General features: G+C 36.3%; 1 protein-coding gene across 6 annotated transcripts in view; it reads right to left on the bottom strand.

The window, feature by feature from the left end:
* MKLN1 (muskelin 1) overlaps positions 1–21624 on the bottom strand; it is a 381880-nt gene that overhangs the window by 129160 nt on the left and 231096 nt on the right. For all 6 annotated transcript variants that reach the window (XM_055590941.1, XM_055590940.1, XM_055590944.1 and 3 more), the window contains 2 exons: positions 18109–18178; positions 363–505 (listed from right to left, as the gene is read on the bottom strand). In XM_055590941.1, coding sequence (XP_055446916.1) covers positions 363–505; positions 18109–18178 — 213 coding nt within the window. Of the gene's footprint in view, positions 1–362; positions 506–18108; positions 18179–21624 lie in introns of those variants that run through there.

Genomic DNA, 21624 nt, shown 5'->3' with positions numbered 1-21624 from the left:
ATCAATCTTAATGTTTTCAACAGATTATATATTTTTACAGCAAGGATTACAGCAAAGATTTCAATTATAGCTCAAAAGTATATCTGAAGTCATTAACATTTTAAAAATAAGACTGAAAAATAAGAAGTAGAAAAATAACCCCAATTTTATTCTTTCTGCTTTGGTAACAATATTAATTAGTATCTCGGTGGAAAAAAGTTGACTCAAGCCACAATATTAAAATAAGGCACTAGAAATAAAATAGTAGAAGTATTCTTTTCTCCCTGGTAAGAAATATCAAGCCATGAAGATTTAGCTACAAAGAGACTAAACTAAGACTACATTGAGAAGACAGCTCTTTCCTCCCCATAATCATAACCCACCTGGACAAGAGCTCTGTCATGTTTTCTTCATTCATTCCACCAAAGACTTTAAATTTCTTCAAATTGCAGACATGAGTTTTCTCATATTTTCCAAATGTGATATTCTGGACTATAGCAGGCCTTTCAAGCTTCAGAATCAAGTACTACAAAAAGGAATAACCAAATTATATCCTCCTCCACTCAAAACAAATGGTTAGACAATTTGAATAATTAAAATCTTGGACAGTGGACTGAATAAGGTTCATCCTGTCCATCCTACACCAATAGATTTTTTTTTTTTTAATGTGAAAGGATACCAGGCTACCATAACATCACCACTTTCACCCAGGAAACTACATTATTTTGAACAATGTAGATGAAGGAGGGGAAAAATGGACTAGTGAGATAACTTGTAATCAAGGAATAGCATTTAATAAAATAGGCTATGAATAATCAAATAAATTAGAATACAAAAGTAACAATTACATATTCTCAATGACTACACTTTACTAATAAATTCAATGTTCAAAGTCAGTGATAAAATTTTAACCTAGAAAAAAGATTTACCAGTCACCCCTGCCTATTTTATAAATGAAAAAACTCAGACCTACCATAGACATGTCTAACGCAGCTCAAGTTTTCTAACTACACACAGAATAAAATGGGATCAGTTACTTAGGGAACGTATTTTACATTATGCAGACTGTTTTCAATTATAAAAATTAAGAAGGAAATTACTAATAGTCAAATACATGGGAGGAAAGCTATTTAGACAACTCAGTTGTTACGTTGCAGTGGCTTCATGCTTTGTAATAATGGGTAATACTCATGATAAAGGAGAATACAATTAAGTGGATGGTCTTACTTTGTACCAAACACAAAAATTAACTCAAAATGTAACCAAAATGATTCAAAATTGATCCTTTACAATCAAATATAAGGCATAAAGGTAAGAGATAAAACTATATAAAACTCTTAGACAAAAATAGGGGTATATCTTTATGACTCTGGTTTGGCAATGGAATTCTGAGATATGACTCCAAAAGTGCTAGCAACAGAATATAAAATAAACTGGTCTTTATCAAAATTAAAGTTTTGTGCATCAAATGGCACTACCAAAAAAGTAAAAAGACAATCTACAGAATGGGAGAAAATACTTGCAGATACTTATCTGATGAGGGCATAGTATCGAGAATATATAAGGAATTTGTACAACTCGATGACAAAAACAAAGACAACCTAATTTTAAAATGGGCAAAGGACCTCAATAGCCCTTTGTTCAAAGAAGATAAACAAATGGCCAACAGGTACATGAAAAGATGTTCAGCATCATTAGTCACCGGGAGCTGGGTTACAGGGAAAGGAGAGAATGCTTAACTGGTACCAGGTTTTCTTAGAGGGTAATGAAAAAAAACTAAGCAGAAATGACAGTTGTACAACACTATGTATTTGAACACTTAAAAATGGTTAATTTTGTTATGTGACTTTTACCTCAATAAAATAAAAGAATGAAGTTGGTGGTAACATGAAAGATGATGATATAATCAGAAATAATATCTCATGAGTATTAATTCCCTTGACTTACAGATTACTCAGATTTTTATGTATTTTATCTCATTTTGGTGAGATAAGACAGTAAAGCTCAGTGGCTCAGACATAAAGTATCTGCAATTCAGAAGTGAAAGTGAAAGTTGCTCAGTCGTGTCTGCCTCTTTGTGACCTCATGGACTATACATATACAGTTCATGGAATTCTCCAGGCCAGAATACTGGAGTGGGTAGCCTTTCCCTTCTCCAGGGGATCTTCCCAACCCAGGGATTGAACCCAGGTCTCCCACATTGCAGGTGAATTCTTTACCAGCTAAGCCACAAGGCAAGCAACCTGGGTTCGATCCCTGGGTCAGAAAGATGCCCTGGAGAAGGGAATGGTTACTCACTCGGTATCGTTGCCTGGAGAATTTCATGGACAGAGGAGCCTAGCGGGATACAGTCCACGCGGTCACAAAGAGTTGGACATGACTGAGCGACTAACTCTTTCACTTACCTCATTTTAATAGGTGCAGGAGGAACAGGAGTAGTATTTTAAGAACAATAATCATCCTCTTCATCATTTTATGGATAAAAAAATTTTGGCTTAGAAAGGCTAAGTAACTTGTCATTGTTACACAGTTAAAAAATAGAGTTTAGATTAAAAATCAGTCTATCTGCAAAGGAGGCAAGAATATACAATGGAAAAAAGACAGGTTTTCAGTAAGTCGTGTTGGGAAAACAGGACAGTTTGCTACATGCAAAAGGACAAAATCAGAACATTCTCTAACATCATACACAAAAATAAATTCAAAATGGATTAAAGATCAAAATGTTAGTCCAAATACTATAAAACTCCTAGAGTAAACCACAGAACACTCTTTGACATAAATCACAGCAGTTATCTCTTTGGATCTGTCTCCTGAAGTACTGGAAATAAAAACAAAAATAAACAAATGGGACCTAATTAAACTTAAAAGCTCTGCACAGCAAAGGAAACTACCAACAAAAACAAAAAGACAACCCACAGAATAGGAGAAAATATTTACAGCGATGCAACCAAAAAGGGATTAATTTTCAAAATATAGAAACAGTTCACATAGCTCAATATAAAAAAACCAAACAACCCAAACAAAAAATGGGCAGAAGATTTAAACAGACATTTGTCCAAAGAAGACATACAGAAGGCCAACAAACACATGAAAAAATGCTCAACACTGCTAATTATTAGAGAAATGCACATCAAAACTATAATGAGGTATCACTCACACTAGTCAGAATGATCAACATCAAAAAGTCTACTGTCTATTGGGGAGGGTGTGGAGAAAAAGGAACCCTCCTATAATGTTGGTGGGAATGTAAATTGGTACAACCACTATGGAGAACACTATGAAGGTTCCTTACAAAAACTAAAAATAGAATTACCATATGATTCAGAAATTTCTCTCCTAGGCATACATCTGTAGAAAACTATAATTTGAAAAAACACATGCACTTCAATGTTCACAGCAGCACACTTTACAAACAGCCAAGACATGGAAGCAACCTAAATGTCCACTGGCAATTGGGTGGATAAAGAATGGATAATGAAATATCCAAAGAATGGATAATGAAACACATATCCATAATAAATAATGAAATAATGCCATTTCCATCAACATGGATAGACCTAGAAAATTATTATAATAAGTAAGCCAGAGAAATACAAATATCATATGATATCCCTTACATGGGGAATCTTTAAACAATGATTCAAATGAACTTATTTACAAAACAGAAATAGATCCACATACACAGAAAACAAACTTATGGTTACCAAAGAAGAAATAATGGGGAGAGACAAATTAGGAGTTTGGGATTTGCAGACACACACTACTACATATAAAATATACAAACAAGGATCTACTGTATAGCACAGGGAACTAAATTCTACACTTTATAATAACCTATAAAGGAAAACAACCTGAAAAAGAATTATATATAAATGTGTAAACCAAATCACTGTGCTATACTCATGAAACTAACACAACGCTGTAAACCAACTGTAGTGAAAAAAAGTGAAGTCACTCAGTCGTGTCCGACTCTTTGTGACCCCGTGGACTGTAGCCTACCAGCTCCTCCATCCCTGGAATTTTCCAGGCAAGAGTACTGGAGTTGGTTGCCATTTCCTTCTCCAGAGGATCTTCCCACAACCCTGGGATCGAACCCGGGTCTCCCGCATTGCAGGCAGATGCTTTACCATCTGAGCCACCAGGGATGCCATTAAAAAAATTTTTTTTAATCAGTCAGACTGCTGGTTGGCTAACCCAATTTCCATTCTCAATCCAATTCTTCCTAGCCGCCTTCCAGGCAAAAATAGATACATGGCAAAATTCTGGTCAATGAGATATAAGTAGAAGTTGTGGGATAAGTTTTGCTTTTCGAAACAAATGTTACTTCTTTACCATCTGAACTGGACCCCCCACCCCCCTGCAACAAGTAAGAAAAGATCTACTAACAGTCATCTGTGAGACACTCAACTTTCACCAGCAGCTGCCTAACTCTAGTTTTCTTGTGCTGGCAGGAACAGAGATAGGGATGGTGATAGGGAAGAAACTCATTTGTTTATTAACCCACTGTTATAGGACCTTCTGTTATTTGATGCTAAAAGCATTCCTACTGATTGACTAACCCCACAGTCGAACCTTTATTTAACCATTATACAATCACAACTGCTTAGGCTTATATAATATTTATATTCTAAGGAGCTATTAAGATTTCTTTATTATAGAAATTGCCATAGGAAAATTGAGCTTGCTAGTCTTAAATCATTATCCTTCTCATCCATATCAAATTAATAGGTGTGGTAACATGATTTTTGGTTAATTGAGTTTCTTAAGAATACAGCTGTATATTGGAGAACAGACTACAAAGCCAGGTAAGAAAGTATTCATATTTCTATCTTTCTCATGAAATTCCACTTCCTCCCATCCTTTTCCCCTTCTTTCTCTCTTTGGTCATTCTCTAAATTCTCAAGTTTAGAAGTCAGTTTTCCCTGACAATTGGTTAGTCAGGTAGTAAAAACAGATCTTTACATTAATATAATCTATTGTATACTATCCATCACCCCATATACAATAGTTCTAAATACAATAGAAAGCATTTGTCTATATATAATTTTATTTATACCAAATAGGATTTTGTTATTAAAAATTATATAAGTAAAATGCAAATTCTCTAACTGAAGTAAAGCACAGTGATCTGACAAATACATTACAGGTAAAAATTTTAGTGTTTAACCACATTATTAATAAATTTTATAACTTCATTTTTCAAACTCTTGGCCTCAATGATGAATATGTTACTATTAAACAGTGTTATCCCATAGTTAAATAGATTTCTGTTACTTTTAATTTAAAGAAATAACTGCTGTAGATTTAGTAACAGAAACTGTAAGAAAAAAAAAAAAAATAGAGAATGAACATTTGAGAAAAACTATTTTACAATCTCTATTACCAACCTTTAAATTATGTATTAATAAATTAATTTTAAAACAAAACATAATGACTCACAATCTCTTTATCAAAGCAACTTAGGTTCATAAAGGATCAAAGAACTATCTATTACATGATTCTTAAATTAGGCATAGAATTAAGCAAACAATAAAAAAAAATTTAATGTTCAAAACTGCTCACAATTTCAGCCCATAGTGATTTTTCAATATAAAAAATAAAAAATATATATGTAAAATCATTTAAATCATATGAATATTAACAATTTATAAGAAATAAAGATGATATAAAAGGAGACTACTTTAGCTTTTGATAGGTCTGTCATCAAAAGTATCTCCCAGGAGCTGAGCCTTAAAGGATGAGACAGCGTAGTGTCCTCAGGCTGCCATAACATATTACCACAAACCTGGTGGTTTAAAACAACAGAAATGTATTCTCTCACAATTCTGAAGGCCAGCAGTCTGAACTCTAGATGTTAGCAAGACAATGTTCCCTCCGAAGGCTCTAAGAGCAGATCCTCCTTTGCCTCTACCAGTATCTAGTGGCTCCTGGTGTTCTTTGCTTGTGGCAGCATAATTTCAACCTCTGTCTCCATCCGTCACATGACCTTCTTCCTTGTGTCCCTCTGTGTTTTCTCCTTTTCTGTGTCTAATAAAAACACTTGTCATTTGATTTAGGGCTCAACCTAATCCAGGATGATCTCACTTTGAGACCCTTATCTTAATTACATCTGCTAAAACCTTTATTTGAAATAAGGATACATTCTGAGGTTGCACATATCTCCCCCCCACCCCCACGAGGGTAGTGGGGAGCACTAATCACCTACTACACAGAGCCAGTCAGGCAAAAAGACTTATGAAAAATGAGTTATGGAAACTGTTAAAGGCCAGCATGACTGGAGCCTAGTAAGCAAGGTCGAGAATGGTATATGTTGAGACCGAAGAGAAGTTACCATATCATACATCATAAATGCCATAGAATCTATTAAGCACAATGGAAAGCCAAGATATGATTAACATCACACACCGTCTATCTGGTAGAAAATGGATCAGAGGAAATGGCATACAGTTATAATAATTCCAACAAAAGAAGAGATGAAGCAGATTTAAACTCAGGCAGTGTGGAGACAGAGGATTAGACAGTTCTGACATATATTTTGGAGCAAGAATGAAAGGGATTAAGTAATAGCTGGATATAGGGATGGATTGCTCAGTTGCTCAGTCCTGTCCTACTCTACGCCACCATATGGACTGCCACATGCCAGGCTTCCCTGTCCTTCACTATCTCCCAGAGTTTGCTCAAATTCATGTCCATTGAGTCAGTGATGCCAGCCAACCATCTCATTCTCTGACGCCCCCTTCTCCTCCTGCCCTCAATCTTTCTCAGCATCAGGGTCTTTTTAAATGAGTTAGTTCTTCGAATCAGGTGGCCAAAGTATAGGGAGGGGAGAAAGTAGCAACAGTGGTGATTTAGTTTCTGACCTGAATAACAGGGTAATTGAAATATCATTTACTCTGATGGGAAGGATTGACAAAGAAACAGGCAGCATGGAAATGACACTAGAAAAGTCCAAGATTATATATCTGTGTAAATCTCAGTGTAATAAATCAGTGTCTAAAACAACAGTCACTTCATGAAGTCCCATCACTTCATGGCAAACAGATGGAGAAACAGTGGGAAAATGACAGACTTTATTTTTGGGGGGGTCAAAAAAATCACTGCAGATGGTAACTGCAGCCATGAAATTAAAAGACGCTTACTCCTTGGGAGAAAAGTTATGATCAACACAGACAGCATATTAAAAAGCAAAGACATTACTTTGCCAACAAAGGTCTGTCTAGTCAAAGCTATGGTTTTTCCAGTAGACATGTATGGATGTGAGAGTTGGACTATAAAGAAAGCTGAGTGCTGAAAAATTGTGGTGTTGGAGAAGACTCTTGCGAGTCCCTTGGACAGCAGGGAGATCCAACCAGTTAATCCTAAAGGAAATCAACCCTGAATATTCATTGGAAGGACTGATGATAAAGCTGAAACTCCAATACTTTGGCCACCTGATGCAAAGAACTGACTCATTGGAAAAGACCCTGATGCTGGGAAAGATTGAAGGCGGGAGGAGAAGAGGAAGACAGAGGATGAGATGGTTGGATAGCATCATCGACTCAATGGACATTAGAATGAGTAAGCTCCAAGAGTTGATGATGGACAGGGAGGCCTGGCGTACTGCAGTCCATGGGGTTGCAAAAAGTTGGACATGACCTAGCGGTTGAACTGAACTGAACTGAAAATAACAGTCCCCTTCTGTCATCCCCTCTCATCCTCTGTCGATAGAAGGGGACTGTTGTTTTAGACACTTCTTTCCTTAGTTATTTGTAAAGTCTCGTCACACAACCACTTCTTTTTCTTTGGGATAGTTTTGGTCACTGCTTCTTGTACAATATTATGAACCTTCATCCATAGTTCTTCAGGCACTCTGTCTACCAGACCTAACCCCTTGAACCTATTTGTCACCTCTACCGTATAGTCATAAGGAATTTGCTTTAGGTCATAACTGAATGGTCTAGTGGTTGTCTCTATTTTCTTCAATTTAAAGCCTGAATTTTGCAATAAGGAGCTCATGATCTGAGCCACAGTCAGTTCCAGGTCTTGTTTTTTGTGGACTGTATAGAGCTTCTCCACCTGTGGCTGCAAAGAAAATAATCAATCTGACTTCAGTATTGACCATCTGGTGATGTCCACATGTAGAGAGGTTTCTAGGGTTGTTGGAAAAGCATGTTTACTATGACCAGAATCTTCTCTTGATAAAAGTTGGTTAGCCTTTGCCCTGCTTCACTTTGTACTCTAAGATCAAACTTCCCTGTTATTCTGGGTATCTCCTAACTTCCTACTTTTGCATTCTAATCCTCTATGATGAAAAGGACATCTTTTCGTGTGTGTGTTAGTTCTAGAAGGTCTTATAGGTCTTCAAAGATCCAGTCAACTTCAGCTTCTTTGGCATTAGTGGTTGGGGCACAGACTTGGATTATTGTGATGCTGAATGATTTGTCTTAGAAACAAACCATTCTGTCGTTTTTGAGATTGCACTCAGGTATAGCATTTCAGACTCTTTTGTTGACTATGAGGGCTAATCCACAACTGAGCGTCATTTCCGCTTTGGTCCAGCCACTTCATTCTTTCTGGAGCTATTAGTAATTGCCCTCTACTCTTCCCCAGTAGCATATGGAACACCTCCAACCTACAGGCCTTATCTTCGTGTCATATTTTTTGCCTTTTCATACTGTTCATGGGGTTCTTGCAGTAGAATACTGGAGTGGGTTGTGATTTCCTCCTCCAGTGGACCGAATTTTGTCACAACTCTTCACTATGACCTGTCCATCTTTAGTGGCCTGCAAGCAGGAAGGGTAAGCTAACTCTACTGTTTTGTGTAAATGCAGTCGGGATTATGATCAGGACTGTCTTTATCTATAATGCTGCTAACCCCAAGCCTTGAAGGGAAAAGATAAACACTAGCTGCCAGTCTTTTGGTTGTACAATAAAAAGGCTTGGGTAAAAACCCTTTTTCTGGATTGGCTCCACTGATGCTTTGTCCTTGATACAGGTATTGTTCTGCCAGTAAGAAACTACCTTTTAAAGCGCCTTTCATATCGGACAATACCCCTGGCTACCCAGAACTCTGTGACTGCAACATCAAAGGTGTCAAAGTGGTCTGCTGCTGCTGCTAAGTCGCTTCAGTCATGTCTGACTCTGTGCAACCCCATGGACTGCAGCCTACCAGGCTCCTCTGCCCATGGGATTTTCCAGGCAAGAGTACTGGAGTGGGTTGCCATTGCCTTCTCCGTCAAAGTGGTCTCAGTTCAGTTCAGTTCAGTCGCTCAGTAGTTTCAGACTCTTTGCCCCCAAATACAGTGTCTCTAATTCAGCCTCTAGATCAGGAGTCATAAAGATCTTTAAGGCTCATACTCCATGGGAAAGATTGTCAATGCTATGGAAGAAAACTCTGATAGAACATCATGGACATCTGGAAGAATTTCACCACTGAAGATGCCATGGTTATTGTAGAAAAAGCTGTGAAAGACTTTAAGCCCAAAACGATAAATGCCTGCTGGTGAAAACTGTGTCCAGGTTTCACGTATGATGTCACAGGATTTATAACAGAGCCAATCAAGGAAATCTTGAAAGAGAGTTGATATCAAAAAAAAGGTGAGGGATGAAGGGTTTCAAAATACAGACCTTAGAGAAATTCAAGAGCTAACAGACATCAAACCAGAGGAATTAAAAGAAGATAACTTGATGGAGATAAGTGCTTCCAAACTAGAGCCAGACGATGAGGAAGAAAACACCAGAAAAAGCTGTGCCAGAAAACAAACTGACAATAGACGATCTGACAGAAAGAAGGGTTCCAATTATTCAAGACTGCTTTTGACTTCTTTTACGGCATGGACTCTTTCATGACAGGGCCAGTAAAACTAAAGCGAACAATGGAAGAAGGATTGCTACTGCATAAAAACATTTCTACAGTAATGAAAAAGCAAAAAAGTCAGAAGTTACCAGGTATTCATGCACAGTTACACCAAGTGTGCCTGCCTCTCCTGGCAACTCCTCTCTGTCTTCCACTGAGGCCACTCCTGAGACAGTAACACCAACCCCTCATCTTCCTGCTCCTCCTCAGCCTACTCAACATGAAGATGACAAGAACCAAGAACTTTATGATGACCCATGTCCACTTAATGAGCAGTAAGTAATCATCATGCCATACAACTGATAGACCTCTCTGCTGTGTATGTGTGTATCATTGTGTGAACATTTAGTAACTGTCCAGCAAGAACTATATGAAACCATTTTTGTGTGATCATCCTTGCCTAAGTATTCATTGTATAGAACACCTCAGACTTCTGTACAAGACTTGTACTGAAATGGATAGCCAATCCTTACATAGGCATAAGGTGACTAATATTTTATATAAAATTAATAATGTTGGTTTTCTTACTGTTTTGCAACTTTATTTTCAAATAATTATCATTATTTGATAATTTGATATCAACAGTATCATACAGTATGCCCCCTCTCTCTTTAGTAATTGGAAAAATTACATATCGACCTATCACACAGGTAAGAGGCTTTCAAGACAATGTTAATAATGTTTTAAATACTGTATTATGAGTACGACTGCAATAAAATATACCATAAATATTTTATGGTATACTCATCATTAGTATATAGGGTAAGGTACTGTGAAGCAACAGTACCAATTACAATACTATAGAAGAACTGATGCTTTTGAACTGTGGTGTTGGAGAAGATTCTTCAGAGTCCCTTGGACTGCAAGGAGATCCACCAGTCCATCCTAAAGGAGATCAGTCCTGGGTGTTCATTAGAAGGTCTGATGTTGAGGCTGAAACTCCAATACTTTGGCCACCTCATGCCAAGAGTTGACTCATTGGAAAAGACCCTGATGCTGGGAGGGATTGGGGGCAGGAGGAGAAGGGGACGACAGAGGAGAAGATGGCTGGATGGCATCACCGACTCGATGCACATGAGTTTGGGCGCACGCCATCGGTGTCCCGATGGACAGGGAGGCCTGGCATGCTGCGATTCATGGGGTCACAAAGAGTCGGACACAACTGAGCAACTGAACTGAACTGGACTGGACCAAACCATAAAGCAATCATTTTCCTGCTTCTTCATTTATCAATGAATGGTTATACCTGTAAATATATACAAATTTCTTTTTCACATTTTATCTTTTCATTTTTGGTCTCTAGTGTTGGTAATACATCTACAGAGTTCTGTATCATGTGAGAAAATACTGATGTTGGTATGGACAGACCATTCATCTTGTACACAGCATAAACTTATGATATCAATAAACATAGTACAGTAAAAGTACTTTCTATTCCTTATGATTTTCTTAATAACATTTTCTTTTCTCTAGCTTACTTTATTATAAGATACAGTATTAATAAATAATACATATAACACACAAAATACCTGTTAATTGACTATGTTATCAATAAGGTTTTGGACCAACAGTACACTATGAGTAATGTTTTGGGGGAGTCAGAAGTTAACATGCAAATTTTCAACTGAAGAGAAGTTGCCACCTCTTTGCATTGTTCAAGGATCAACTGTATCTCTCTACCTTATGATGTAGCAACTTTACCTCCAAACATTTATCTCAAATAATTGAAATTATGTATCATTTTAAAAATCTTATAAAAGAATACTTATATAAGCTTTCTTCACAATCACCAAAAACTTAAATGTAACAAATATCCATAAATAGGAAAACAGATAAACAAAATGTGGTATATCCATAGAAAAAAATGGTATTCTGTTAATGAAAAGAAATGAAATACTGATACACGTAAGTGGATAGCAACCCCCCACCTCAAAATTCAAAGTATAAAAAGTCATATACAAAAGAGTGTGCATATGCTCTGACTCCATTTCTATTAAATTTTAGTACAGGCAAAACTAATCTGTGGCAAAAGAAATCCTCTTGCCTCTGGGTAAAGGGTGGGAGACTGAAGGATTCACTGGTAAGGGACAGAAAGAATCTTTCTGATGTAATGAAAATGCTTGACATCTTGATAAGCATATAAATTAATGTGTGCATTTTTCAAAATGAATACTATGCACTTAAGGTTCATGCATTTCACTATATGTAAATTATATTAAACAAAACTGTATTATTGAACACATACAATGTTCTTTTAACAAACTAGGGCAAAATACCATAAAGAAACTTCATAAATTTGCTGCCACCCTGGTTCCACAGATAGAAATTACATAGAAATACATATATTTTCTGTTTATTCCTCACTTTACAAAACTCTTATTCCCATAATATTGTTATGGTTCACCAAACAGAAAGAATAACAGGAGCATACTGCAAAAGCTATAACACACACATACCCCAACTGTATTAAATAATCACTGAAGTTTCTTGACCTTCAAAAGCAGAATGCCCACAGTTGGTTAAACTTTCAACTCTTCTCTCTCCAGGCCCAGAAGGCAAAGAATATTACCTAATACCATACTTTTATTTTAACTACCTCATAAAGAACTTATAGTTGTTGTAGAAAAATTATGATTTAATCTTTCTTAAAACAATTATCAAGACATATATAACCACCTGTACATTTTAATCAACCCTAGGGCATTCCCCAGTCACCCTGAAAGACATGTTTTCCATGGCAGTATTAGTAACTTCTATAAAACATATCTGATATGGGAGAAGGAGGAAATTACTATCTTAAAGTACGTATGGGGTTTTCGTTCATGCTACATTTTACTCTCTACCAGTACAGACAGATGACCCAAAATTGACAGCAATGCTTTCCTCATTAGGTCACCAAATATTTGCTCCCTTCCACAATGGAAATGGCTTTCACTCTTTTTTCTTACTATATAAATTATAAGTTGAAAATGAGAATCAGGACAAAAGCGTAAGAACAAAATTTAAAAGAAATTAAAATTCCTAAATTCCATTTTCTGATACAACCACCACCATTTTGATGATTCAGTTGAACCCTGTTGTACACACTTACACAGACACTTTACACAATTTGAATATCATATATGTTGTTTTTCATGGGAATAACTCTTTCAAATGGTTCTTTTATCTCCCTTTCCTCTCTCATCTCCTCCTCTCTTAAATAACCAATGTCAACAACCAGATATATATCCTTTCATATCTTTACCTGGTCTCACTGTATCAAATAAAAATATACACATATACATACATACACATTGTTGAAGGAGGGAGAGTTGTTATTCAGGTAACAATAGTAGGATCCTATTAGATGTTTCTCTGCATCATGCTTTTCTCATTTTATGGAGGAAATTCCTCCAAGTCAACTGGTATGAAGCCAGTTCACTGTATTTAAATGGCTGACAATACTCCATGAAAAATGTATTCAACCATTACCTTGTAGATAAGTACTCTTTTTTTCTCCTGAGCCAAAATCTGACCCTCAGTAACAGGGTGAAATAATGTTTGTTTTTAACTGCTAACTTCTGTGGTAATTTGTTACACAGCAATTGAACGACTAATATAGATTCTAAGGTCAAAAGAAATATCAACAGTTCTACTTATTAAGTAGTTATGTCCAAACAATAAGTATTCATGTCCTGACAATAACTGAGTAGCCACCTGAAAAAAATTCTTAACATACATTACAAGGAAAATATTTCTATTTTTATCTAGCCCATTCATAGCCCAACACAAGCTTTAGAAAAGTGTTTAGAGTTCCTTCACTCTGGGATGCCATTCTCAAAACATGCCATACATCCTAGCATCCATGTATACACATAGTCCTTCCTCTTTATGGTTAAAAAAGGAGTAGTTGAGAGGCTTTGAGTTTGTTTCCCATCCTTTTCTAAATAACTACACATTAACTTCCGTATCCGCGTAAGCTGCACATACTAAACATAATTACAGTATCTTACTGACAAAGTCAAGCACTATATATCAAACAGTATATCCTAATAACAGCAATGCCTTAGATCTATGCAGTCTAATACATAGCCACTAGCCACCTGGGGCTATGTATTCTAAACTAATTAAAATTAAGTAAAATTTAAAACTGCATTCCTTAGTTCTACTAGACTCATTTCAAATACTCAACAGCTATCTGCTGTTAGCAACTGCCATACAATACAGTGCAGATTATAAGAATATATCCATCACTGTAGAAAGTTTACTGTAAACACTATCCTAGAGGTTAATGAAATACAGAGTATTCTTGCCCTAAAGACCTCCTAAATGTGATACTGTTGGTTTTCTATTTGTTACTTAGATTATTCTATCTTCCCTTTTATGACACTTTGTCAGTTATCAACTTGCTGTCAATGTGCCTATATTTCATAGCTATGGTCCCCATGCACAAAGCTGCTTCCAGCTGCTGAAACCTGAAGAAACAATGAACCAAACAGAATAACATTAAATGCAAAGTGGATTCTTAAGAAAAGGCTATTAGTACCTAAAAATCTCATCACATTGTTTTTGATTTTTCAGAGTCCTGTTTTCCTTTCTTTCTAATCTCAGACCTGTTTCAAATATGGTAAATGAATTGCTGGTTACAGTACAGCTGTTCCTATCTTTTCACGGATCTGGTACTTGCAAATTCATCTACTCATTAAAATTTATTTGTAACATCAAATCAATAGTTTCAGTCATTCCTGGACATGCACAGAGCAGCAAAAAATTTAAGTTGCCATATGCAATCCCATGGACAGACAAGCCGGGTGGGCTAGTCCATGGGGTTGCAAAGAGCTGGATACATATTGACTGACCAGGCATGCATGCACACTCTCTGAGCTAAGGTCAAACAAAGGAGCCTACACACTTGCTCTCATACAAGTGTCTTTTTCATGGTCTATTTAGTGCCACATTTTAAAATATTTTTGTGTGTGCTGTTGGTGTTTCACTGCTAAAATGGTCCCTAAGTGTAGTGCTGAAGTGCTGTCTGGTGTTTTTAAATACAAGAAGGCAGTGATGTGCCTTCGAGAGAAAATATCTTTGTCAGATAAGCTTTATTCGGGCAAGAGTTATAGTGCTATTGGCTGTGAGTTCAGTGAAATGAATAAACCATATACACAAAGTAAGATGACTTTAAACAGAAATGCATATAAAGCAACATTATGTACGGACTGATTGATAAAAATCCAGTAACCAAGAGTAACAAGAGGCTCATAGAAACCTAACTCTGAGTTACAATGAACAATCCACCAGTCTGGCAAAATCTAAAAATTAGTCATAGAAATGATGGGGAGAGTACAAGACATAACAACTTTCATACACTGCCAATCAGAGCACAAATTACAGAGCCATTTTCTAAAAACTTTTGCATTACCAGATAGAACTCAAATACACATATCCTCTATGATCCAGCAACTGTATGCCAAGGTACATACCCTAAAGAAACTCTCGTATGTGTGTACGAGGAAAAAACATACAAGAATGTTCATAGTACTCTGTTCCTAAGAGCAAAAGCAATAAAAACTCAAAAGCCTATCAAATTGAAAAATGGATAAATATATTTTCGCATACTGATATACTAGAATACCGAACAGTTAAAACTGTGTGTGCTAAGTCACTTCGATTGTGTCTTGACTCCTTGCAACCTATCGACTATAGCCCATCAGGTCCCCCGTCCATGGGATTCTCCAGGCAAAAATACTGGAGTGGGTTGCCATGCCCTCCTCTAGAGGATCTTCCCAACCCAGAAATCGAACCCATGTCTCCTATGTCTCCTGCTTTGGCAGGCAGGTTCTTGACCAGTAGCACCACTGGGGAAGGTCAGTCAAAACTAACAAACTACAATTATACTCGGCAACATTAATATCATAATCTTTAACAAACAAACAAAAAGCCACAGAAAATGTATAAATGGCTTCAAGTTCTATTATATTTACATAAAGTCAAAGCCAGACCACCTGACCTGCCTCTTGAGAAACTTACATGCAGGTCAGGAAGCACCAGTTAGAACTGGACATGGAACAACAGACTGGTTCCAAACAGGAAAAGGAGTACGTTAAGGCTGTATATTGTCACCCTGCTTATTTAACTTCTATGCAGAGTACATCATGAGAAACCCTGGGCTGGAAGAAGCACAAGCTAGAATCAACATTGCCGGGAGAAATATCAATAACCTCAGATATGCAGATGACACCACCCTTATGGCAGAAAGTGATAAAGAACTAAAGAGCCTCTTTATGAAAGTGAAAGAGGAGAGTGAAAAAGTTGGCTTAAAGCTCAACATTCAGAAAACAAAGATCATGGCATCTGGTCCCATCACTTCATGGGAAACAGATGGGGAAACAGTGGAAACGGTGTTAGATTTTATTTTTCTGGGCTCCAAAATCACTGCAGATGGTGACTGCAGCCATGAAATTAAAAGACGCTTACTCCTTGGAAGGAAAGTTATGACCAACCTAGACAGCATATTAAAAAGCAGAGACATTACTTTGCCAACAAAGGTCCGTCTAGTCAAGGTTATGATTTTTCCAGTGGTCATGTATGGATGTGAAAGTTGGACTATAAAGAAATTGACCACCGAAGAATTGATGCTTTTGAACTGTGGTGTTGGAGAAGACTCTTGATAGTCCCTTGGACTGCAAGGAGATCCAACCAGTCCATCCTAAGGGAGATCAGTCCTGAATGTTCATTGGAAGGACTGATGTTGAAGCTGAAACTCTAATACTTTGGCCACCTGATGTGAAGAGCTGACTCATTTGAAAAGACCCTGATGCTGGGAAAGATTGACGGCAGGAGAAGAAGGGGACGACAGAGGATGAGATGGTTAGATGGCATCACCGACTCGATGGACATGGGTTTGGGTGGACTCCAGGAGTTGGTGATGGACAGACAGGCCTGGCATGCTGCGGTTCATGGGGTTGCAAAGAGTCGGACACGACTGAGCAACTGAACTGAACTGAAAGTCAGACAAAACTTAAATCACAGCAATTTATAAACATATACATATATAATACTGTGAGAATATGGTTAACAAATAGTGAAGTTGCTCAATCGTGTCCGACTCTTTGCGACTCCATGGACTGTAGCCCACCAGGCTCCTCAGTCCATGGAAATTTTCCAGGCAAGAGTGCTGGAGTGGGTTGCCATTTCCTTTTCCAGGGGATCTTCCTGACCCAGGGATTGAACCCGAGTCTCCCGCATCGCAGGCAGACACTTTACCGTCTGAGCCACCAGTGAAGCCCATGGTTAACAAATATGAAATAATAATTATGGAAGTGGGATTAGAGGACAGATACAAAATGGGGCTCACAGGAAGCTTCAAAGGTTGCAGTAGTTTTCCATTTCTAAAGACTGCTGAAGAATAAACAAGTATTTGTTTTATTATTCTTTAAATTTTATATATAAGTAGGCATATTTTTTCCCTTTGAATATAGCATATTTTGCAATGAAACACTTAAAACATGACGTGATCCAAAAGGTTTGTAAACAGTAAAAAAACAATTAAAAAGAAAAATAAGTATAGAGACTAGGTTTCCAAGAACTACAGTAAAGTTAAAAATTAAGTTTTATTTATCCAACTTCTTTACCTATCAGAGCATTAATTTCCTCAAGGATATGGACATAATAAGTGTTAATGCTGAAAGTGTATAAATGAAAAATGATTTTTTACTTCAGATGACTTCAGACACTATTTGTCAAGGAAACAATTTAGCTCACGGTCCTAATACCATCCAAGTACACTTTTTTAGTAAAATAACAAACTATGTTAAGTTTATTTTTTCTAAAAGGCAGTTAACTGAATCACTGAGTGAAAGTTCAGTTTACTAACATCACATTAAATGTTTACAGAATGACTTGAGTTTAAGTGCAGTAGAAGCCACAAGCTGTTCAGATCTGTACTCTTATCAGTTACTACTCAGAATAGTAACAGCACCATAACCAGTTCTTTTTAGTTAACATTTTCCTCAAAATATAACAAGAGACTTAGATTTGTATCATTAGTAACGCCCCCCCTCCAAAAATTAGATTTTAAATGTTCCAGTAGAGAGAGATAAAAAGTCTATGCTTCATCAAACCCCACACTATATTTGCCTATGAAAAAAAATTCTTCCAAAATGTAAACAAACAAAAAAAGGGGAAATAAAAATTTACCTAACAGTTTCAAAGACTGAATAAACTATTGATGTAATCCAGATAACTGTTAACCATTCAGTACTTGCCTATTTAAAATATGACTTCTAAATGGAAACAGGAATTAAACATAATCTTACCTGCGGAGGGTAGTTGCTCTCTGAAGACCACCTTGAAGACTGGTCATTTGGTTTATCAACTAAAATGTTCCTGAAATAAAGAAAAGGAAATTATACATTTAATTAAGAGAATAAGTGAACAAAAATATGTGAAGAGAAATAATCTACCAGATGTTAAAATTATCACTAAGTTATATAATACTGGGAACTTGAATAAGAAGAAAAAAAAAGGAAACAGAACAAGCAACACAGAAAATGTCTAGCAGTTTTAAGGTTTTTAAATATGATAAAGGTAGTATTTTAAACAACTGAAAAAAGGCATTTTATTTATATATATGTGCACACAGAGAGAGAGAGAGAGAGCGAGCGAGCTCTACTTCATATCCAGTGACAACATAAGCTACAGGTGTACTTAGGAATTTAAGGTAAACAAAGTAATAAAATACTAATAATTAATACTATATATTTATACACACATATATGTGTGTGTGTGTATATATATATTTAGGAATTTAAGGTAAATAAAAGACCTAATAATAAATATAATATCATATATATATACACATACATATATGTATATGTTTATATAAATATACACATCTTTTTTTTTTTTCAAACTTTGAATCAAGGTCTTTTAAGCCCAGCACCTAAAACAGACCTATGAAAAAAGGAACTGATATACATAACTTTGGAAGGTGGTGCTTTTACTGGAAATTATAAGGCTAAAGACAAACAAAATCACACATAAAAAAAATATTAAAGTTATTTCTCAGAGGGATATGGGTTAATTCTGAAACACTTCACACTGGTAAATGGACAGTAGATGGTGGGAGTCAAGCTTCTCACTTTGGAGTGGAAAGCAACAGAAAAGCAAGGGGATGAGGTTGGAATGAACCCAAGGGTACTGAAATAGAATCAGAGACATCAGTGTGAACTCATATTAATATTCAGCTTTATATAGATACAGATAAATAGATTCAATAATTGTACGTGAGTGTGCATACACACACTGGCACAAATAGTACTCCTAGCTCTGTTCACTAATAGGGACTAGAATCATTGATACTCCAGTAGCAGTGAGTACACTCAATACCAATTCTTGGTTTCTACATACCACAGTCCAATAAAAGGAAACAGGGATTCTTGGGAAAGGAGCTGATTCTAGGCATAGAGCAGGGAATTCAGAACATTAGTCTAGAACATCTTGTAGTGCTTAAAACCACCACAAAGGTCGGGGCGGGGGGAGGTGGGGGCATGTCAAAGGGACACAGAGGAGCCAACGTGAAAGAATGAATGGCCAAAGCTAAAATAGCTAAACAGCAAAATAAATAATGAGGTACTGGATTACAACCCAAACATCCCTGAGTCTCTAGTGATATAAATAACTCTAGCCTAACAATCAGAAAAACATCAAACAGATTCAGACTTAAGAATACTCAACAAAATACACGACCAGTACTCCTCAAACTATCAATACAATGAAAAATAAGGAAGATTAAAAACCCATCACAGACCAGAAGAGAGTAAAGGAACAAGATAACTAAAAGTAATGGTATCTTGAATGGGATCCTGGATCAGAAGACACTAAAATAGGAAATCTAACAAAATTCAAATAAAATGTGAAATTTAGCTAACAGTAATGTATCAGTGTTGGTGTTTTGGTCATGACAAATGTACCATGGTAATATAAGATGTCATCAACAGGAGAAACTAAATGAGGGGCATATGCAAACTCGAACTCGCTGCAACTTTTCTATAAAGATCTAAAATCATTTTAAAATAAAAAGGGTATTTTTTTTTAAGTTGGATCTACACCTATCACAGAAAAGGTACTTAATAAATGTCAAAAAGATGAATGAATTTTTTTAAAGACAGAACTATAAGAAAAAGAATTGTCTTTACATACACATTTTACAAAGATAAAACATTAATACATAATAATAAATAATAAATGAAATGACCTCATGCATTCTAAAAGGTAAAAACCAGCTAGAAAAATATAGGCAATGTAAAACACAAAAGGCTAATTAAAATTTGAATATTTAAACAGCACTTAATTATAAATACAGCCTTCCCACATGGCCCAGATGGTAAAGACTTTGCCTGCAATGTGGAGACACAGGTTTGATCCCTGGGTTGGGAAGATCCCCTGAAGGAGGGCATGGCAACCCACTCCAGTATTCTTGCCTGGAGAATCCCATGGACAGAGGAGACTGGTGGGCTACAGTCTATGGGGTCACAAAGAGTTGGACACGACTGAGTGGCTAAATTATAAATAGCCCATACAAAAACTAGCAAACCCAACCATTCAAAATCAATAATAACAAAAAATTAGAGATTAAAACAAAGATATACATTATCCCTATAAAATTGAGCCTATACTCAAAATAACATATTTGAATCAGAACTGCAGTTGTTGGCCAGAGCTGGTAAAATGGTACTCTCATATTTTGCTGGCAGAAATACAAATTGATACAATTTTTCAAGAGAGAATTTTAATATATTATATATCAAAAACATTTCAAATATGTATATCCCTCTAAATAAAAATGATAACAGCCGTGATGACAATGATGATGTTTGTGTCTAACATTTCTGAGCTTTTATGACATCCCAGACTAAGACATCCTGGTCTAAGTGCTTTCTATATATAAACTATTACCTTCAACGTACAGATTAAGAAACTGAGAGAGAGAAATTAATATACCTAAGTGGTGGTTGCAGTTTAGTTGCATCCGACTCTTTGCAACCCCATGGATTACAGCCTGCCAGGCTCCTCAGTCCATGGGATTCTCCAGGCAAGAATACTGGAGTGGGTTGCCATTTCCTCCTCCAGGGGCTCTTCCCAACCCAGGAATAGAACCCAGGTATCCTGCAATGCAGGCAGATTCTTTACCAACTGAGCTACAAGGGAAGCCCACACCAAAAATTAAGAATCTCAACCCAAGGCGATCTGACTCCAAAGTCAATGCTTTTAATCACCATAGTACACAGTTTTAGCATATTTCACTTCCTGGAACTTAACCTAAACAATAATCCAGGGGGTTTAAAACATCCACATTCATGACAATACAATTTATAAAAGCAAACTGTAAACAATAGAGGATGTGTTAAAAAAACTTATGAAATGCCTATGTTACAGAATAACATGTAACCATAATATTATGGCCGCACTTTAATGCTGTTGGCAAATGTTTATTACACAGTGAGTGAAGAGAAAAGGCAGTTTACAGAGTACGTACAATGAATCAAGTATTTTAAGTAATAATAATGTTCGTGCATGAAAAGAAAAGACCAAGAAGATATGCTAAATTGCTAATGTAGCTGTTGCATTACAATAATGTAATATGGTAATGGTGAGATTACAACGACTTTCCTCCTTCTTTGCACGTTTTTGTACTTTTCAAATATTCTAAAACTAACACATCAACATATAATCAGAAAAAAAAGATGTGTTTTATTAAGCATCACAAAACAAAGATAAGAACTCTATGAAAAGGCTGCAGTACTGTTAAAAACTAAAGCTATAAAAACTAG

The sequence above is a fragment of the Bubalus kerabau genome, chromosome 8 (assembly GCF_029407905.1).
Source record: "Bubalus kerabau isolate K-KA32 ecotype Philippines breed swamp buffalo chromosome 8, PCC_UOA_SB_1v2, whole genome shotgun sequence".
NCBI lineage: Eukaryota > Metazoa > Chordata > Mammalia > Artiodactyla > Bovidae > Bubalus > Bubalus kerabau.
Note: the sequence above shows the minus strand (reverse complement) of the source record. Positions and strands in the feature narration are given on the sequence as shown.